We start from the raw sequence: 18762 nt of genomic DNA, 5'->3' as shown, positions 1-18762 counted from the left end.
TCGAACAATAAACGCTCAGGTTTACGAACCTTATCATTACGCTCGCAAAGGAACTTGAGCCGTTGAGCTTTCTTGTGCATGAATACACCGTCGAGGTGTCCACTTTCTACACTCCTAATCTCAATCGCCTTATTGCCCCAGCCCATTATTTGTCCCGTGCCTATGTAAGCAACACTCGTGGGCATTTCACCCCATTGAAGGACCATTGTCTTGGAAACTCTACCGTATGTGTTGACATATACACCTTCGTTATCGTAACATAGTAGTAACTGCATACCATTACTGTTTGGTAACGCAACGATACAGTGTGGGCAAATAGGTCCCTGAGTCTGTAATGAAACAGAAAGCGTCAATAAAAAGAGTAAAATATATAATAAATGTTTTGAGAATTATGTAACTGAACTGCTCTTACGTGTTTTGGCAAATAAATATCATAAACCGTAGCCGAATCCAAGTCAACGGCATGGAAACCATCAGCGCTGCCATAAATAACTTTCAACCTTGTGCCTTCTTCTATGGTGAGGTCGACAAGAAGCGGTCTATGTGCGAGCTCACCGAACGACTTAAACGCCATAAACTTATGGTAAGGCTTTGGCGCCCAGGCATAAATTTCTATGGAATCTTTCAGCGCAATAACGAGGAACTTTATTCTCTCGTATTTAACTATTTTGAAATGCACCGCTCCTTGAAGATCACCGACGTTGATCCAACCATTTCGCCGCTCCACTTGCTGAAATATAGAAATCGAACATTTTTAATCTGAATTAATATCACTGATAGTTTATGGGAATAAAATGAAAATCTTACGTCGCTGTGACCGTCGGTTCGTAGAATCTTACTCTTCAGCCAGGAAAGATAATATACCCGTACTCGATTCTTCTTTCCACTAATTGTAACCAAAATGTTCTGGCCCTCGAGAACTTCCATTTGTTGAAACCGTCTTCTGCTTATCAACTGATACACTTTACCCTGACCACTTCGATCTAATAGCATAAGGCCATTCTCGGTGCCAATTAATAGATTTACTCCTGCGAGAATCAAAATGCAATAGATCATGAATGCACAATTACGTCAAAACTTCAGTAACTAAATGATCAATTATTCAGCACTTCAATCAGACTTTTATTAATCTTTTAAAATTTACAGAAAGATACTGTTTTGTCGAAAAAATAGTATTAAAAATGTTGAAGAGATTAGGAAGATAGCAAAATATTTTAGACAAATTATTTAATTAAGTGCCAGTAAAGAATCATTTAGTTACAGTAATATCATTATAAAATGATTTTAAGAACGAATTTTGATTAAAAATTCGCAATTCTTGTGTGGGCAATCGCGTAACCGAGTGATCATTTTTATATTTTTTGCTGTTTTCTCGTCCAAAAGTGCCAAGGAACCGTTTTTCACTGTTTTCTGCTCTATACGGTAAGCTGTATTTTTTTCAAATGTTCGACTGAAATTAAAATCCATTCTTTTACTGTCCTTTCTAGCACTGTTCGAGCGACACAGAAGAAGCGCAAAATCGCTCCTTGGCACTCAAACGGTTAACATGCCATAAATATACTTAAGCTTCACCACCTCTTTAAACTTGCATAGCGGTGTCCTCATTAATGTTTCAAACTCATTTCCGCATTTTGGTTGCCCACACATGGTTTAGCACTAAACCTACCGAGCAGTAAATGTGGCTGGTATCTGCGGTTACATAACGATGACAAGACTAAATGTATTCAGACTGTTCACCATTTTTATTATAGCGTATGCATGCATTAAAATACGGACGCAATGATTTTCTATTAAAGTCTTTATAATTTCAACAACTCTAATGTATCAAATGTGTAACCAGTCATTTTGAACAGCTGAGAAGGCTTAGTGTTAATGGCTGATGAAAAGGTAAACGTGATGTCCCGGTGAGATTTCCACGGTATGCCTACCCCACAGCGCAGCGCAGAGTATCTCGCTGTTGAAACGTTTCTTGTATTTGCGAATCTCAGGTGTATCGGACGCAAGATCATGGCTGGTCGGTGTCACGTTAACGTTTACATGTGACTCCCTCCTGGCCGGTCCAGCACCGAAACCGAAGGTCAGGAATGATCTCTGCTTCTGTTGGAGCGCAAACGGGGGTGGTGATTTAACCGCTTGTCGATACTGCAACGAAAAATCACTTTCAGTCTCGCGCATGGGTGTCTCGCGACCAGAAATTAGACACTATCGAGGATGGTGTGTATGTTACTGTAAACCAACAAATACGAAACAAACAGAGTGATGGTAAATCGACAGTGAATCGAGAAGAAATTAATGGAAATAGAAGAATGTATGAAGTGTCGCATGCAGAACGAGAAGTAAACGAAACCGAACACGAGTCAACTGTAGAAGAGTAGAACAGAACGTTGCAACCATAAAATCATACACATATTACCACAAACAAATTGTTACACGAACAGAAAATCATTGGTACGGTACTACACGGACCGGGTGCAAGAGACAGAACAAAATCACACAAGCTGAAGCACAAAATCGACTTTTTTCACTAAGAGTCGTAGAAAATCATCGAAAAATCAACAGTATGTTTCTCCTCTATCAACCAGTGTACCAATGAGTAATCTTTTCTTAACTCTCTTAATGTGAAATATACAAATTAACATATCGTGGACGGCAGTCAGTAAGAAAAATTATTTGACCAATCTCAAAATATTAAAAATATTTAGAGAATTTAAAAAAAATATATTGTATTATTACCAAGTCATTAAAATTATTAAGAAAAGAATTGCGATGAATACGGACAATTTTAATTCTGCATAAAAGTCCGCATTTTAATGATCATATTAAAAAATGTCATTCACCCTTATGGGAAGACATTAACTCGTCTCTTCCGTCTACAATACGTTAGGTCTAATGTTAACAACAAGCATCTATGAATCAAACAATAACGGATTACTCATTGGTGCAACCAGTGTTAATAAATGTATTTCAAACGATCAGGAGTTTCTCGTGAGATTTATTTATCTTCCTCCTACGTGTTCAATAAGTAAGAGAAGTACGAGATTGTACAGAGCGTGATCCAACAAAGTATAAAATCTCGATCGTGCTGGGAGGTTCGTTCACTGATACCAAAACAAGAGAGCCCAGAAACCAAAAGTAAGGTGAAGAGAGTAGCATTCAGGAGATCGACATTCCTCGCGGTATTACTCGAACGAAGAGATCGAAAAGTTAAACACAGACAGAAAAAAAAGAGGTTTGGGAGAAGTTCGTCGTGTTGCTTGTTTTAATATTATTGTTTGTTTTGCTTTTTGTATATATATTTTTTTTTTTTCTTTAGTTTTCGTCTATAATATATCAGGAACATTCTCATGAGAGGAGACAAAGCGACACTGAAGTATAAATGGATAAATGAATACTTACATTGCAATTAGTATTGGGATTGGGATGGTCAGTAGATAGGGCCCTGCCCTTCGGATTAGAGCTCCCACGTGTCCCACAACACACAACAGAATCCTGAATTAGTCACGCTGACAAACGCATTGTGACCGCTTGCGCGGATTCTCGCAATATACAGAGGGACGCAATGCGTAAACTATTCGCAATTAATTAAACAGCTCGGCAAACTGTGCGGGTTACGCTGTCGGCACGGTTATCCCGAGCCAAGTTTTTTGAATGTTTCCGATATTTCAACGCATACTTCGACTTCGAACTTTTAACGAGCCGCGTTTTTTTCACATCTCTGGCATCGAATACGAATTGGCAAATTCTCCTTTCCGCCTATAAACTCGTTTTTTTAAACAGGAATGCAACGTTACCACTTCGAAGTAGGACGCTTTAACTCGTTCAATGTTTTGAAAATATGTTAATTATTATTTTACGTATTTTTCTCATTCACATCACGGTTCGATAGAAGTAGCTCGTGATTTCAAATGACTACTGGAACAGAATTTAGTTGGAACGTTTGTAACTATGTCAAGGTGAATTCAATTGAACCATCCAAGAGTTAAGTAATAAATAGGCAGACATTTATCAAAGAAGTTTGCAGTTGATTTTTAAATAATGTAGAATGATCCGAGTCTACTATTAATGAAATAGTAAAAGATTTTCGTGTCCGGTGCGCAGAGGTCTATAAAGAACGTCTGTTAAAAGTTGGAAATTCAAAAGAAAGTAAAACTGCGATACATTAAGTCGCATTCTCACCGAATTCTTGGCTCTGCAACATTGTTTTCCGTAAAGTTTTGTAGAACTGCGTATTAAAATGTAACAGTAGTCAAGCGGTGCGGACGCGACTTTACATGACGCGAATTTTTGTCGTTTAAATTGCATACATCAGTATTTTTATCAATAAAATCTGATGCTACGTCTTTTTATGTTACTTTTATTTCTGATACTGGAATGTGGAGAATTAATGAGATCTATCTAATTACGAGAAATACTATATCGATTATTGGATTAATAAAATTAAATATATCAGCTTGAATGCTAAACGAGATAATCGTCAACACTAGAATGCTTTTAATCTAAAAGATTGTCCTTCGATTAAGATATATAAGATCTGGGTGGCCTTTTCCACTAACTATCGATAAATCGACTTAGTTCGTGATAGAATTTCGATGAACAACTTCTATCTGTATCTCGCTTTTCAAAATTAGTTCTGCCAACTGTCTATCTATATACAAATTTAAATTGTTGACTATGAAAATCGCTACTGACAAAATTGTAATTAAGTTAACAATTTATGACGAACGAATTGTCACGATGATAAAATCGATTTTTGTTCTTCAATGAACTAACTAACGACCAATAATTTTATCAAAAAGTTGAAAAGTTAGTTTTTAAATTCAAAATTAAATTTCAAGTGGCGTCGTTGACTCCTACGCACGTTTCCTCTGTGCTGATTACCTGTCGAGGAGACTACCTGTACGTGAGATATAAATAAATGATCGCCGAGGCTTCGACGATTGCAGAGAAACCATTGACTTCTCTTTAAATTAACGACACTCTACACGTCTACGTATACATATAATATGTATATTGCTCGGGCTGACTGCACTAAAACGATCATCACAAGATCCGATCATCACAGAATACTATACTGTATATTCGCTTTAGTAAGTTGTCAGACGTAGAAGACTATAAAGCAAAGCATTCACAAGGTACTTAACACAAAGCAAGAGGCGTCCTATGTGTAAACCCTTCAACTTGACAATTAGCATTATTACGTTTCTTTCGTTAATTATGTATTTTCTTCGTTACATCTTATAAAACGATTTGCTAAATCGTGTTTGGCGATGAATGCAAAAGTCCGATCAAGTTCGCGGGTAAACACAGTAACATACACGGTACATATCTACGCACGTATTTATTGGCTTCGTTCATCGAACTCTGTGGACTCTGACTATGCTGCATTAATTCTCCTAATCGATTTCCCTATTCGTTATAGGAAAACTCGTTTATCTCAATTTCATTCGTTCGAACTCCATTTATCTGAATGTCAATTACTTGCAATTTATATTTCTTTCGATTCCATTCGTTTGGATCTGTTCGTTTCAATTATACAGGGTTATCCAAAAATATCTAACAATTTGATAGTGGGAGATACCTGTAATCATTTCAAACAAGTTTTTCCTTTTCAAAAATTTTTTCCGAGGAATCGTTTACAAGTTATTAAGGAAAAACATTGAGCCAATGAGAAGCGAACGCAGCTGACGCGAGGCACAGAACCAACGAGCGCGCGAAGCCAAATTCTACCTATTGGCTCGGCTGACTCACGTCAATGATACTTGCCCCTCATTGGTCAATGTTTTTCATTCATAAATCATAAACGATACCAAGGAGAAAATTCTTGTAAAGGAAAATGTTTCTTGAAATGGCCTCAGGTATCTCTCATTACCGGATTGTTAGACATTGTTGGGACACCTTGTATTTACTCTAGTATTATTTACTCGAACCCTTAGGTCTCTATAAATTTACGTTGAATGCGCAATTACATAATTTATTGTGCTGATAAAACATTAATTCATCGATAAATAAAATTGATGAAAATAGTATGAAGTTACTATTGCAAATTTATTTGCTTATCTGTTATGTTTTCAATATTATTATTAAAATGCAAAATTTTATACTAATTTCCATTGTCATAGAGATTTCGTATCTAATATGAATTTAAATGATTTTTGATTTGCTTAAAAAGAACTTAATAATTTGATACTTTGCGATACACGTTATTGTTAACAAATGTACAAAATCAGTATAAAAAAAAACAACTTTTTCATCCAAATATGTACAATAATGATCTCCGAATGTGAACATATAAATGGAGTTTCGTTCTACTATTTGGGCTTATTTAAATCATACCTAACCAATAGAAACGGATAGATTACGTTGTACAATTAGACTCAAGGCAATTTGATCATGCAAAAATAAGTTAAAAATGTCAAAAACACTTTTTCATATGAAGCTTTGTGTTCGAGAGAATCAATCCTGATTACCTGTGCTTTCAGATACCGGTTAGCTAACAATTGTCTGGCCATTGCTTTCTATATCTACTAACAAAAAGTAAAGACAATAGTGGCAAAACAAGAGTGAAACAGTAATAATACAGCGCTACTACAAATGATTATGAAACAAATTATTTACATATTTGTTACAGGAATAAATAAATATCGTATATAAAAAATTAACAGTATTGATAATAATTCGTCTTGCTTTTGGTAATTTTGAGAGCGTATAAAAATGCAAATTAATTTTTATCAACAAATATAAAAATTTTACATTCTCAACAAGAAATATGACTAGAAATTATTATTATTATTATTATTATTCTTATATTAATATCTTTCTTAGATGAAAACAATTACTTTCTCAGCACTATGTTCATCATATAAATTGAACACATTGAAATTAAATTATCATAAATAGAATATACTTGATGAATCTAATAGAAGAAAGAAGACAACAAAAGTGAAATCATCTAGCCAATCAAATACCGTCTCTCAGGGATAACAAAAGCGATTAATAATAATAGAAGCGTGTGCAAAAGCATACTCAAACACAGGCTCGTTGTGGAAATTTTTAAATTCGGTATCGCAGAAAGTTAAGCTTCGTATGAAAAAATGTATTGCAAATTTTTTCCTTTGTTCTCGCTCGTAGAATTGCTTCCTATTCGACAGTACCTCTCGTCTTACCCCACCCTGCAGAGAATAAACAATTCAGTGTCATCGGCGTTCTATAAATAGTGAACGCTTCGAAGGGTTCAAATCGATAAGCGCAGCCAATAACTGAATATATAGATGATGATGTTCAGAAGATCGTATATCTCGATCAAGACACGTATTGTATTTATATTGAAGTGCCATGAAAAAAAAAACAGAATAGAGGGAAAGGGATGAGACGTATTGCAGAAAAAGGGGAGCACGCTCGCGCTATTTGAATTCAGGTGCGTATTTCCTTCTTATAAGCTCGGTACTGGCAACGTGATTAGAAAAGACGATGGACAGCGGATTTCATCGAAGCTACCAACACTATTCTGACTGATAACATTTTACCAAATTTGTTTTTTAATATAAGAAATTTAATGACAACTTTTAAATCTTATTTACAACTATCATTAGATAATACAGGATATTATATAAATTATTATATTGTACAAAATTTGATGTAATGCTTTGTAAATTTAATAATCTGCTTTAATGTTAAAACATTTGCGGAATTCAACGTTGATGGTCAGTTACAATAACTGATAACAATGTCTCTTGACACCTTTGCCAATAAAAAATTGAAATATATTTACAAGTTCATTAATATTACAATTGTTTGATATAACATTGATTCACAAATGTTAGCTCCGTATTCTTGAAAGTTATTATTGTCTAACATTTTTTTACAGATAAATTTTGGCAATGCAACGGTAAATTCCTATCAACCGAACAGTGCAAAAGCTGTGTCGATGATTTCCATTGTTCCCACCTTTTCTCTAGCAAAGCATTTTTATTGGCAAATAACTCCATGGTGGAAATGGCAAAGTGAATACAGTAAGATTGCCAAAGCGTGCTTATAGCGAAAGAATACGTTATATCGCAAAAGACGATCATCTTTTTAAAATGTTCGATGTCGTGTGAACCGTGACTGGTGATCACTGTAAAACGTTTGGCATTTGTTGTCATTAAAATTAACACCGTCATGTAATGTACTGTCAGTGGATGTGTACAGGTTGATTCATTGATCGTTAAGATTGTTTTTGGATGGAAATTAAATTATCTATTATAATGTATAATAGACCTGTGTTGCATTTTAGTTAAATAATTACATAATGCCGAACAAGTTTGAATGAAACAAAAGTCGACTTGAACAAAGTATGATTTCGTTTTTGGTAGAAAAATATTTAATAACACTAAAACTAGGATAGATATGAAATTCGCTTTTCAATATTTTACTTTAAAGTGCGAATTTTCAGCGGCTTCGTGTTATTCTTCATAATAACTATTTGTGTATGAGAAAAAAGTGTCACACTGTATAAATAATTTGTACATGGAGGCGTAATAAGAACTTCGGAAATAGCTATACTATGGCTAGGTAGAAGTAGTTATGCAAGGCATGGGATCTCAAATAGAAGAAAACGTGTCAGAGAAAATATCAACAAAACTTTGGCGGGGGGTAGAAATCATAGAGTTTTAATCATACTCGTTTGGGTCAAGTTTATAGTACAATAAAAAAGGATTGATCTTATATAAGAAAAATAATCCAAGTATATATAACACGAGATTCCTGTCTCAAATTAATTTAAACATTTCTCAAAGTACCTGACAACTGTTCGTTACTTCTACTTGTTACTAAATTTTTGACTACTGTAGTCAATTTTCATCAGACGATGAAAATAAATATATAATTTAAAATTGACCATTAATTTTAAAAAATATTCCCAGAGAATATTTTCATTTCTGAATTGATGGAATATAAATAAAGAAGAGAAAATTATACTAAAATGATTAATTTTATTTTATATTGTTTTATGCTCTGAATATTTCTTGTGAAAATACGACTGTCAATTTTCAATTTTGTTTTATGTTATTACATCTATTATACTATGAATCTTGCCATATTATAGCTATACTAACCAGTGTACATCAAAATGATAAATGACTGACTGAAGTCACCGTGATTGCAAAAATTCGTAAACCTAAGTTCAAGTAGAAGTAAAGAATAATGCGCTAAAAACCTTGGACAGTCCACTAGAAAATGTTGCTCATCCAAGCTTTAACGTCAACAATCAACCTTTTCGATCATACACGTTCGTCGTCGAACGAAACAACTGAGTGCCATAGTAGAGAATTCTAATTCATCCCTTACCAGTGCAAGGAAGGAAATCAAAACTAAAAAAAAAAATAGAACAAGAGTATGCCACGAGACAGAGAAAAGGAGATTGAAAGTGTAACATACAATCAGAATCGACGGTACTCTATGAAAACACACTCCATAAAACTGATCATCCCTATTCACTACTATAAACAACTAGATTTGCAATGATCATGTACCTTCTATATGCACTGTACATTACATGATTACTTACGTGACAACGTGGTCATTCTTTCACAAAAATTGTACCAAACGCAAAAACGAACAAAACTGTAAAAATTACGAGTTCCAATGCCGTGAGTTCAACGACACGGGTCACCAGTGATCCACGTGGCATCGAACATGGTATTGAACGGGTCTAAATATGTATGCAAGTATGTGCTTTCGCGTCTACGTACGAGAGAGAGAGAGAGAAAAGAGAAAGAGAGAGAGAGAAAGAAAAAAATGGTGTAAAAGGATTGTTGTACATCTAACCTCCTCACTGGTGGACTTGTCTTGCCGCTGGCTCGGCGATGATGTTAATAGATCCGGAAGGACTGAGCTGGGCCTGGAACCAGGGGATGAGTCCGATCTCTGGAAGTCACCCCCGCCGCCGCCGCCCCGTGGCCGATCGCCACCTTCTCGGTTCTGAAAAGCAATCGTCCGGCAATTGAAACAATTGTCAATATAGCAAATCAAACCGGACAGCTAGCAAGATCTGTCGAAGGACGAAGACCTGAACTTCTTTTTGATCATTGATTGTTTCAATCCTAAATAGCCAATACAAGCTCGTATTGTAAATTCATACACAATGTAACAAGTGAATAATTATTATTTATGTCGAGACATACTAAATTTGCTGGGAATTATCTTTTGTGGAATTGAAAAATTTGTTCAGATTTTTAGTAGTATATTGTGATAGACAATTGTAAGAGGTAAAGCAACTGAATAATCGTATTATTTCCAAGTAATAGATGTAAAATGGTATTATATTGATTCCAATATTGATAATATTATTATAATATCAATATAAATATAATATTGATAAGAATTAATTTCAGTCTGAAGTACAGTCTGATGGACAATTCTAATGATTTTTTTTCTGATAACAATGTTGTCAGTTGTAACAATATTTCATGCTATTTTATAAATTAGTGTTAGAAATCGTAAAAGTAATAAACAAATGATATATAAAGTACATAGAATCATACGTTAAGAAAATAAAATAGGTGCGCACTGTGCTAATGAACTAAGTGACATAGTCTGAAAAAAGAGATTATGTACAACCAGTAAAACAAATTGTAGAATAATTGTTTCTGACTTCAACTGTCGCAGAAATTGTCTTCTTTTAAATAAATTTTATTGACGTACAAGCAATTGTTACTTACTCATTTTAGCCATCACATAACAATAATATAAATATACAGTCCCATTTAAAGAAAACCATTAATGACCTTGAATCTCGAAAAATGTTACCTAGATAATTATGCTTTTTTTATTCACAAAGATTTATAGAATATGATCATTCAGTTGACAATATCCTGACAATTGCGTGAAAGAACAAAAAAAGATATGAACAAATACATATTGTCAATCAACGTTTAATCTTTTCTTTTATTTTCTTTCTTTTCTCAGAGAAATTCAGGTCTTGACGCCGCCGGACAGTGAAAACTTGAAATAAACAACTTGAAAAAGGAAAAATCGACTGAAGTGCAAAGGGTGCCGGATAATTCGGGAAAGCGATGGAACGAAGGAGCACGAGGTACTGGACCAGCAGAGTAGCATCGGAAGATTAAACAACAACAACAAAAAAAAGAACGCAAGCGTGTGATGAACAAACGTAAAAAAAAAATAGATGGGCGAATGGTGCAAAGAAGCGATCAAAAGACCGATAATCACCGATCGAAATTCGCAAGCGATCTGATCGGTTTCACTAGCCTATATGTATATCGGTAGTAAGGCTAAGAACGAAACTTACGAACACTTATCTGTTGCATACACACACAGAGTAAAAGAAAAATAAAACAACAAACAAGTTTGTCCTTAAAACTATACACTACAGTGCAAAACATAAATGAGAAGTGAGCTCATGCAAATGGTGCGGATTAATTAACAAGGATCGCTTCAACTAATCGTTCGATCAGCCTACTCAGCGAGAACATCTAACAATACAAAATTGTCGAGGGTGTAGATGCGGATTACGATGTAACTACAATTCTGCTTCGCGTTTGCCATGAGAACGGTGAGATGTCGAACGTCTTAAATAAGTATCGCACAATCTGCATAAACATACAAACTTCCAGCGACTACACAAGTATAGTGCTTGAAGCACCGATTTGCCGATCTATTTTCGCATCACGCTACTCTTAAGACTTAACATACACATCGTCACGGCGCGAAGATCGATCGACCTTGTTGATCGAGCGCGATCAAGGCACGGAGAAGGGGAATTAATATTATACACAGGTGACATCGATGGCGACACGAAATAAAAGAGAGAAGCACGAAGCGCAACAACCGGAGAATCATTTTAGAGTTAAGACAGCGAGCAACAGTTCAACACAGTGGACCCTGTAAAGCATACAGTCGTTTGCATTTTCTTTAATCGGCTACAAAAGTTGCAGTATTCGCTACGTCTTGGTCGATTGTTAAGATACACAAACGACGGCGAACAAACGATGCTCTATGTTCAAGACATCGGCCTCTAACAGGTCTGACTACGATCGTCGGTCGATCTCTGTCTCTGTAGATCTGCGATTATTACATAAACAAGAATAAAACACAAAGTTGCGAGTCACACCTGTTCAGCACACAGATTGAAGCATGCTTGGCACATGCTACTGCGTCATGGCAACACAAGTAACGCGAAACACACATATTTCACACGCTAGAAGCGTCATGCAAAACGATGATCTCGGACACGGTATATCCCGTAAGGTCTCCGACGTCAATGATTGCTCGTTGCGTGTGTACACACGTCGATATACGTACACGCAGGTGTATAAATATAAATATGGATGATGTTTTATATTTATATGAATTATAGATTGCCCCTTTCCTCTTAACACGTCTGTTATTTTTTTCGTCATCCTGGTTTCTCTATTCGTCGCACTTCTTTCTCTTTCAATACTCTATCCCTGCGAGCATTGATCCGTATTTTTTTGTTTTTTTTTTTATTCGTAGACTCGAATCTCTCTCTCTAAACGGTATCCATTCATGGCCGTGCAATTGTCAAGCAGACGATATTATAGAGTCAATTAACACAAAGCACACGCACACGTCTCGTTAGCGGCAATTAACTGCGTTCTGTCTCGGAATCGCCGTTATCTCTTCTGTCTCGGAAGTCGCATCGATCTCGTTTTGTGAACGCAGATGGGAAAATAAAACACGAAAGACTTCCGTATTGTATCAAAGGCGATCCTCTTTCCACGCGGACAGTGGGATTCTTTTTAACGAGCATGCACCGGATTTGCACCGTCCGATTGTTTTCCGTGTTAATGCAGTAATCGGGGCAGTAGTCTCTTACGTGATTGTAAAGCGATTGATGACTCGAACGTTACAGCGATCAGACGCTGCTAAAATCACCGAGATAGTGTAAGCGTTAGTGACACAAAAATACCGCAAAATCTTTCTGTTGCTACAGATTCGGCGCTGATCTTCTCGCTGCTCAGTCGTGCTTTCATTTAAACTAAATTTCGAGGAAAAGGTTGCTAACTTAAATTTCTTGCTCCCAGGTTTTTTATATGTATCTTGAAGATTAGCTAAGCTAGACTTTTAGATATAATATAATATAAGTTTGGTTTCTCTTAATCAAAGCTCTGTATAAAAGATAATCAAGCAGATATGTTGAAAGAATATTTGCCAAGTCTCAGCATTGAAAAATTACAATTAACTTCTATTATCAATTCTAACTAAATATGAATACAAAAGCAACGACAAGATATTCAGTAATCGATTCTTCTCACTTCTAAAAGATAGTTCGAAATATTAATCGAAACTATTCTAATAAAAGATGACTGTAGGAGCAACGACAAGATCAACTTTGAACCTTCAAAGTTAGTAAAACCGCACAGGTGGTCTGCACCAAGAAAAGCCGGCAAGAAGAATCATAAGCATACGCAAAGTTCCACGCAGGTGTTAGAATCGAAATGAATTATCAACGTTCTTCTCGCACCAGTTCGCTCTGCCATTAGAAGGATCCTTAGATGCTCGATTCATCGGGTTCAACTCCAATACCGTATCGTTAACCATCGGTTAATAAAAATGAAAAGAAAGACATGTTAACGTTTTGCTGATTGAAAGACTATGTGAAACGGAAACTCTGACGGTCTTGTTAAAACGTGAGAAGATGTAAAATAAACAAAAAAAGAAAAGTGGAAAAACAAGAAAGTTGATTGAAAGGATCACTGAACCTGCATGGAGAGATCCGTGACGTGAACGGTAACGATAACGACGTCGGATTAGGACGCACTTCCACAAAATAAATAGTTCACCGGTCGTTTTCCGAATCCCGCGTCGATAATTATTGTCGCGACGATCGCAGCAACGTTAGCAGTTTCCCCTCACACGATGGTGTTACGCAGAAACAAGACGTATATCCTCAAAGAAATTCCATGCGGTTAATCCTCCTCGTTAGGCTCGGAATTCGAAATTGACGATAACTGTTGTAGAAGTGATTCTGACGTATGTTTTGTCTGCATACCAAGTAACTTATGCATCATTCGAAACAAAGGAAGGAGGGGATTAGTTTGTCGAATAGACATGGAACTGTGTTAGCAGCAGCAGTGATAGTAGTTTTAGTAGTAACAATGGTAGTGAGTAGTCCCGATGGTAATAGGATTAATATCGAATAACGATGCTGTGGTGGCCACACGTTCGATCTATGCCTTCAGATGAGGGAAATTGGGAATCGGGGAATCGGGACGAAATTGTTTCGCGTTCTTCTGCATTTTCGCCTTCGAATCACTAACACAGGATTCATTAGCACGTGGGTAATGGAAAATACATCATCAACGTATTTGGGAATGCCTAATAGTTGGTTTAGTAGAGAGCTCGGGTGTAAACTGTGTTTTGAAGCTAATTTTATATCCTGGAAGATATATCTAGATGGAAAATTGTAATTTAAATCCTATCGTCTACCTAAAGACATTAAAGAAATTTTCTAGTTTTCTTAATCGAAGAAAGTGGAAAGCTTCTTTTTCCTAATATCACTATCATGCGTGACTTCCGAATCATGTCAGGTATCTCTTTAGTGTTTTATACAATAGCTTGATGTCGATTTGTTATCAAGTTTGCTAGTAGTAACAGCTAGTGATGGTCAGACACGGCGGCCATATTTAAAACTAGATGTTAGTTGATGACTATTAGAATTTTAGTTTTTCGTTTAGTTTTTCTTTATACATATGTCTGCACATATATGCATATATTATATTTTTCCTGCCTATTATGCAAGGATACTTATACTTAAGAAAGCATCAATTTTTAAAAATTTACTATCATATGCTACGGTAATTCGAACAACCATAAATTAAGAATGTGCCGTTACTATTTAATAACTTTTTCAATCTATCTCGAAATAACGTTAAATAAGTTAGTAAAGTAGTATATTAACAAAAATAAATAGCAACATAGAAGTAATATAAACCATCCTAATTTTTCAATTACTTTCTTGTCTCTAATAATAATAGTTTATAGGTGGATTTACTCAAATTAATTTACATGATTCCTTAAATCGTCTTAGTATAAAACAAAATAATATTGTTAATTTCTATTACACAAAATATATGCGTTTAGAAAACATTAGTTTACTTAAAGACCGCCTATCTTCATTACCAATAAAACCCAAAAATATATTGTTAATTCTAATAGTATTGCTGAAGATGTTAATAAAGACGATAGCAACGGGTCAAAGAATAATGACAGTAGTATTAGAAGCAGCAACAAAAGCAGCAATAGTTGTAACAGTAACAAGTGAAAGCGCTTTGAAACCGAGTTAATAACACATTGTTAATTATTGGCATTTAAATATGGTAATCCGATGTTATTTAATGTTAAGCATTAGTAATTCATAATTGTACCTTATATTCTCAGCAATTATGCTTTAAGAAAAATGTAAGGGCATAAAATACTGGCTGCTCAATATGTAAATTTTTAAATTTATTATTAAAATTCCATTGATAATATTGCAAATTTGTTACCAGTGTTTGACAACAAAAATCCAAGAAGTTATTATTTTTTTTAAATGATAATTTCACTTTCAGCAATGTAAAATTTGATACAATAAAACATGTCTGTATTTAAACAGCCAATATTTATCTACTAAACTGTGTGCTAGACTAATTATAAATTTCCTCAGACCTGCTAAACCTCCCGAAAACTAGAGTCGTTCCAGTTATAAGTTAGTTTGTAGTGTACCGATAAGACAATTTCGCGAAATATTAAATTAGTTTCGAAACAGTAATTGTTACAAGTTGTAAGCTTTTCACTCAAACGAAATAAAATTAGTATGATATAATATCGATGAGGAAATCGATTTTCCACAATATGCTCGAATCAAAATCAAATATTAATTTTAATACATCCACTAAAGCTATCGTTTTTAGAAATATTAATTTTTATCTACTTTTTTAAGCAACTTTTATAAATCTTACAACTTCTAACCCTTGTTATTTCATCTTGTTTAATATCTATCGAGTTTCAGTTATAACTTGTAAATAGAAAATGAAAAATATTTCACCATAAATCCTGAATATAGCACTATAAAATTGTTTTAGTATTTCGTTTACGAAAAACCAAACAAACATTGAATTAGTGAAGCTTTGTTAATCGCGTAAAAATCTTCTCATCCTTTATTACAATGGTAAAACACACTGTTAGTGGTAAGACATGATTGGTGTTACTATATCGATGTATACGTTAATGATATTTCAACTGTACTATAAGAAAGTGGTATGCATCCCTTTTTGAATGAAAGGTCTAATGGAATAGTGAAGAAGATAATAGAATAGTAATACTGATAGCACTAATAGTTATGTATCTTTCCTACTTATATCTGTAAATGTTAAACAAAATAATGAAGACAGGATATATAGATAATTGGTAAATGCGCCTAAAATTCGAGCGTAGCTGACTAGCTTTCTATGTTGATCTTTATATGCTGTTAAATATCGGAAAACGGATGTAAGAGTTCAGTGTGAAAGATGTCTGTCGATATTCTGTTTCCTTTTTCTTTTCTAACGTGTCAGTATTTACATGTTACAAGATCTGCGAAATATAAATATTCGGCTCTTCTCTAATACAAATAATGAAGACCTTATAGTTTTGAAGTGAACAAATTTTTGGTGTTACCGTTTCAAATTTACCATATTTTTGATTGACAATCAGATTTTTTAAAATAAATTCGACAAATAATAATTCCCTTGTATCATATTTCACCACCTCTTACCGCTACACAGCAGTAATACATTATATTCTTTCAAAATAATGGCTATTTTATAAATAAATATTGCAATTATAAAGATCCTGCAAGATACTGTAAACCAAAAAAGTGAAAGAAGAAACAAAACAGAAAGAAAGAAAACCCCAGAAAATTCATGCAACAGTTATACTTAAAACCTCAAACCTGATATTATTCCCACACCACTTGATTTCAAATATTATAAATATATAAAACAAGAATGATTCTAAAATAGTATTTCCTTTTCTTTGAAGTTACACTACCATGTCTGAGAAGTAATACAGGGAAAAACACTAATTCTGCAAATATTGTTCATTGGCATGGATAACTTCGTTTCTGATAAGATATAATGTGAGTCTACCAATATATCCGTTCAATATTTAATACTTTCAATTGAAATCAAATATTTTGAATTCTACACTGCTTAATAATTAAACTAAACTTTATAATTATGTTAATACTTCGTTTCCAAATAAAATTATTCAAAGTCCAAATTCTTCAATAATTATTTCAATGGCTGAAATTCAAATATTATGTTTGGAAGACTTCTTAAGAATGAAATCACGCGGGTAACACGTTAAGAAACCGGTATAAGAGAAGAATTGCTCAGTATATCGACAGACACGCAAGGGATGCGGATACTGATGACATGGATGTTGAAAATTGATGAAGGTTACAGACCGAAGGTATAGACAAAAGGTAATGCGGTAGGTATGTCTTAGGCAAGCACACAGGCAGGGCTCGTATGGGGACTGACCTGAGTGACAATTGGGCTGTACTCGCTAGCCGTTGTACTGGCCGTAGACTTAATGGTTCCCGCTTCGTCAACCGCGGCGGAAACCGCGTCTGATGGCCTACAACTGCGCCTCCTCGTAGTGTCATCTTTATCACGTCCGAAGTCGAACCTTCTTGCCTCGTGTCTATTACCGAAAACGATCTCGCTTTCTGTCTTTTCTCTTCGTGGCCTCTGAAGACCGTCACGATCGAATGAAAAGTCTGTAAGAACCGGTTCACCGGCATTGACGGCATTCCCCTTTTTACCAGCGACACCGGCGACACTAATCTCGCTTCCGCGGCGGTTACCGCTTGCGAATATACTCGACCTTGAGGAGTCCGACTTCTGTAAATATGCAGAATGTCTCGCGGAAGGGAAAAAATCGGAATTCTCACGGCGGAAAGCACGTGCAAAAGCGCTGGACGTATTGCCAAGCTTTGAATCGCTCTCTTGCCGTCTATGCACCGGCTTTAACTGTTGTTGCTTTTGATGATGGTGTTGTTGCTGTTGTTGCTGCTGTTGTTGCTGCTGCTGTTGTTGTTGTTGTTGTTGTTGTTGTTGCTGTTGCGGTTGTGGTTGCGGTTGTTGTTGTTGAAGTTGTTGTTGAGGTTGATGGTTTTCGTATTTCCTACGCGACAACTGCTCCTGTCTCTTCAACGTTCTCTCTGTAGACGACGAAGAAAGATCCTCGCTACCGGACTTATTCGTGTCGACCGCCTCTTGTGAATGATCTTGCTTCATCTTATCCAACCTTTCGTTAAAACCCTGGAAGAAGCGGGTGAAATCCCACTCCTTCAGCAGGAGCTGCTCGTCCGCCTCAGAACGCCGATTGTTGCTAGCCGTAGCGCGATCGTCTGACATCTGACTAAGTTTCTAGGGAGCGCGCACGAGAATAATAATATGGTAACAAAACAAAAATGATACAGAAGCGAGAAAAAGAAATTGGCGTGCGGCGATACATAACGTGTGGCAGCTGTGGTGGCAGTGCGATGCAGTAATTCCAGTTATATATGTAAAAAGGTTTGCTACAGCGACATTATAACAACCTTGGCTTCTCTTCTAAAGTATTTACATCTTAAACAAGCTGATCGCTTTTTAATAGTGTTAACGTCATCGAGATGATCTTAGATGCAGAGAGAATTTATGTGAATTAAAAAAAATTCGCCAAGTATTACAAAACGTATTATAAAATACCCGTCTTCATAAATACACTTGCCCGAGT

The 18762-nt window shown here is 35.4% G+C and overlaps 1 protein-coding gene across 12 annotated transcripts in view; it reads right to left on the bottom strand.

Moving 5' to 3' along the window:
* The window catches only part of Msn (serine/threonine-protein kinase msn), a 51041-nt gene that overhangs the window by 2680 nt on the left and 29599 nt on the right, over window positions 1-18762 (bottom strand). For 5 of the 12 annotated variants that reach the window (XM_078184329.1, XM_078184330.1, XM_078184334.1 and 2 more), the window contains 6 exons: window positions 17523-18413; window positions 9805-9957; window positions 1929-2142; window positions 808-1028; window positions 413-730; window positions 30-329 (listed from right to left, as the gene is read on the bottom strand). In XM_078184329.1, coding sequence (XP_078040455.1) covers window positions 30-329; window positions 413-730; window positions 808-1028; window positions 1929-2142; window positions 9805-9957; window positions 17523-18413 — 2097 coding nt within the window. Of the gene's footprint in view, window positions 1-29; window positions 330-412; window positions 731-807; window positions 1029-1928; window positions 2143-7151; window positions 7170-9804; window positions 9958-17522; window positions 18414-18762 lie in introns of all 12 variants that reach the window. The other 7 variants (XM_078184336.1, XM_078184337.1, XM_078184338.1 and 4 more) reach the window with 5 other exon arrangements.

The sequence above is a fragment of the Augochlora pura genome, chromosome 6 (genome assembly GCF_028453695.1).
Source record: "Augochlora pura isolate Apur16 chromosome 6, APUR_v2.2.1, whole genome shotgun sequence".
NCBI classification, from domain to species: domain Eukaryota; kingdom Metazoa; phylum Arthropoda; class Insecta; order Hymenoptera; family Halictidae; genus Augochlora; species Augochlora pura.
This window is presented reverse-complemented; position numbering and strand designations above follow the sequence as displayed.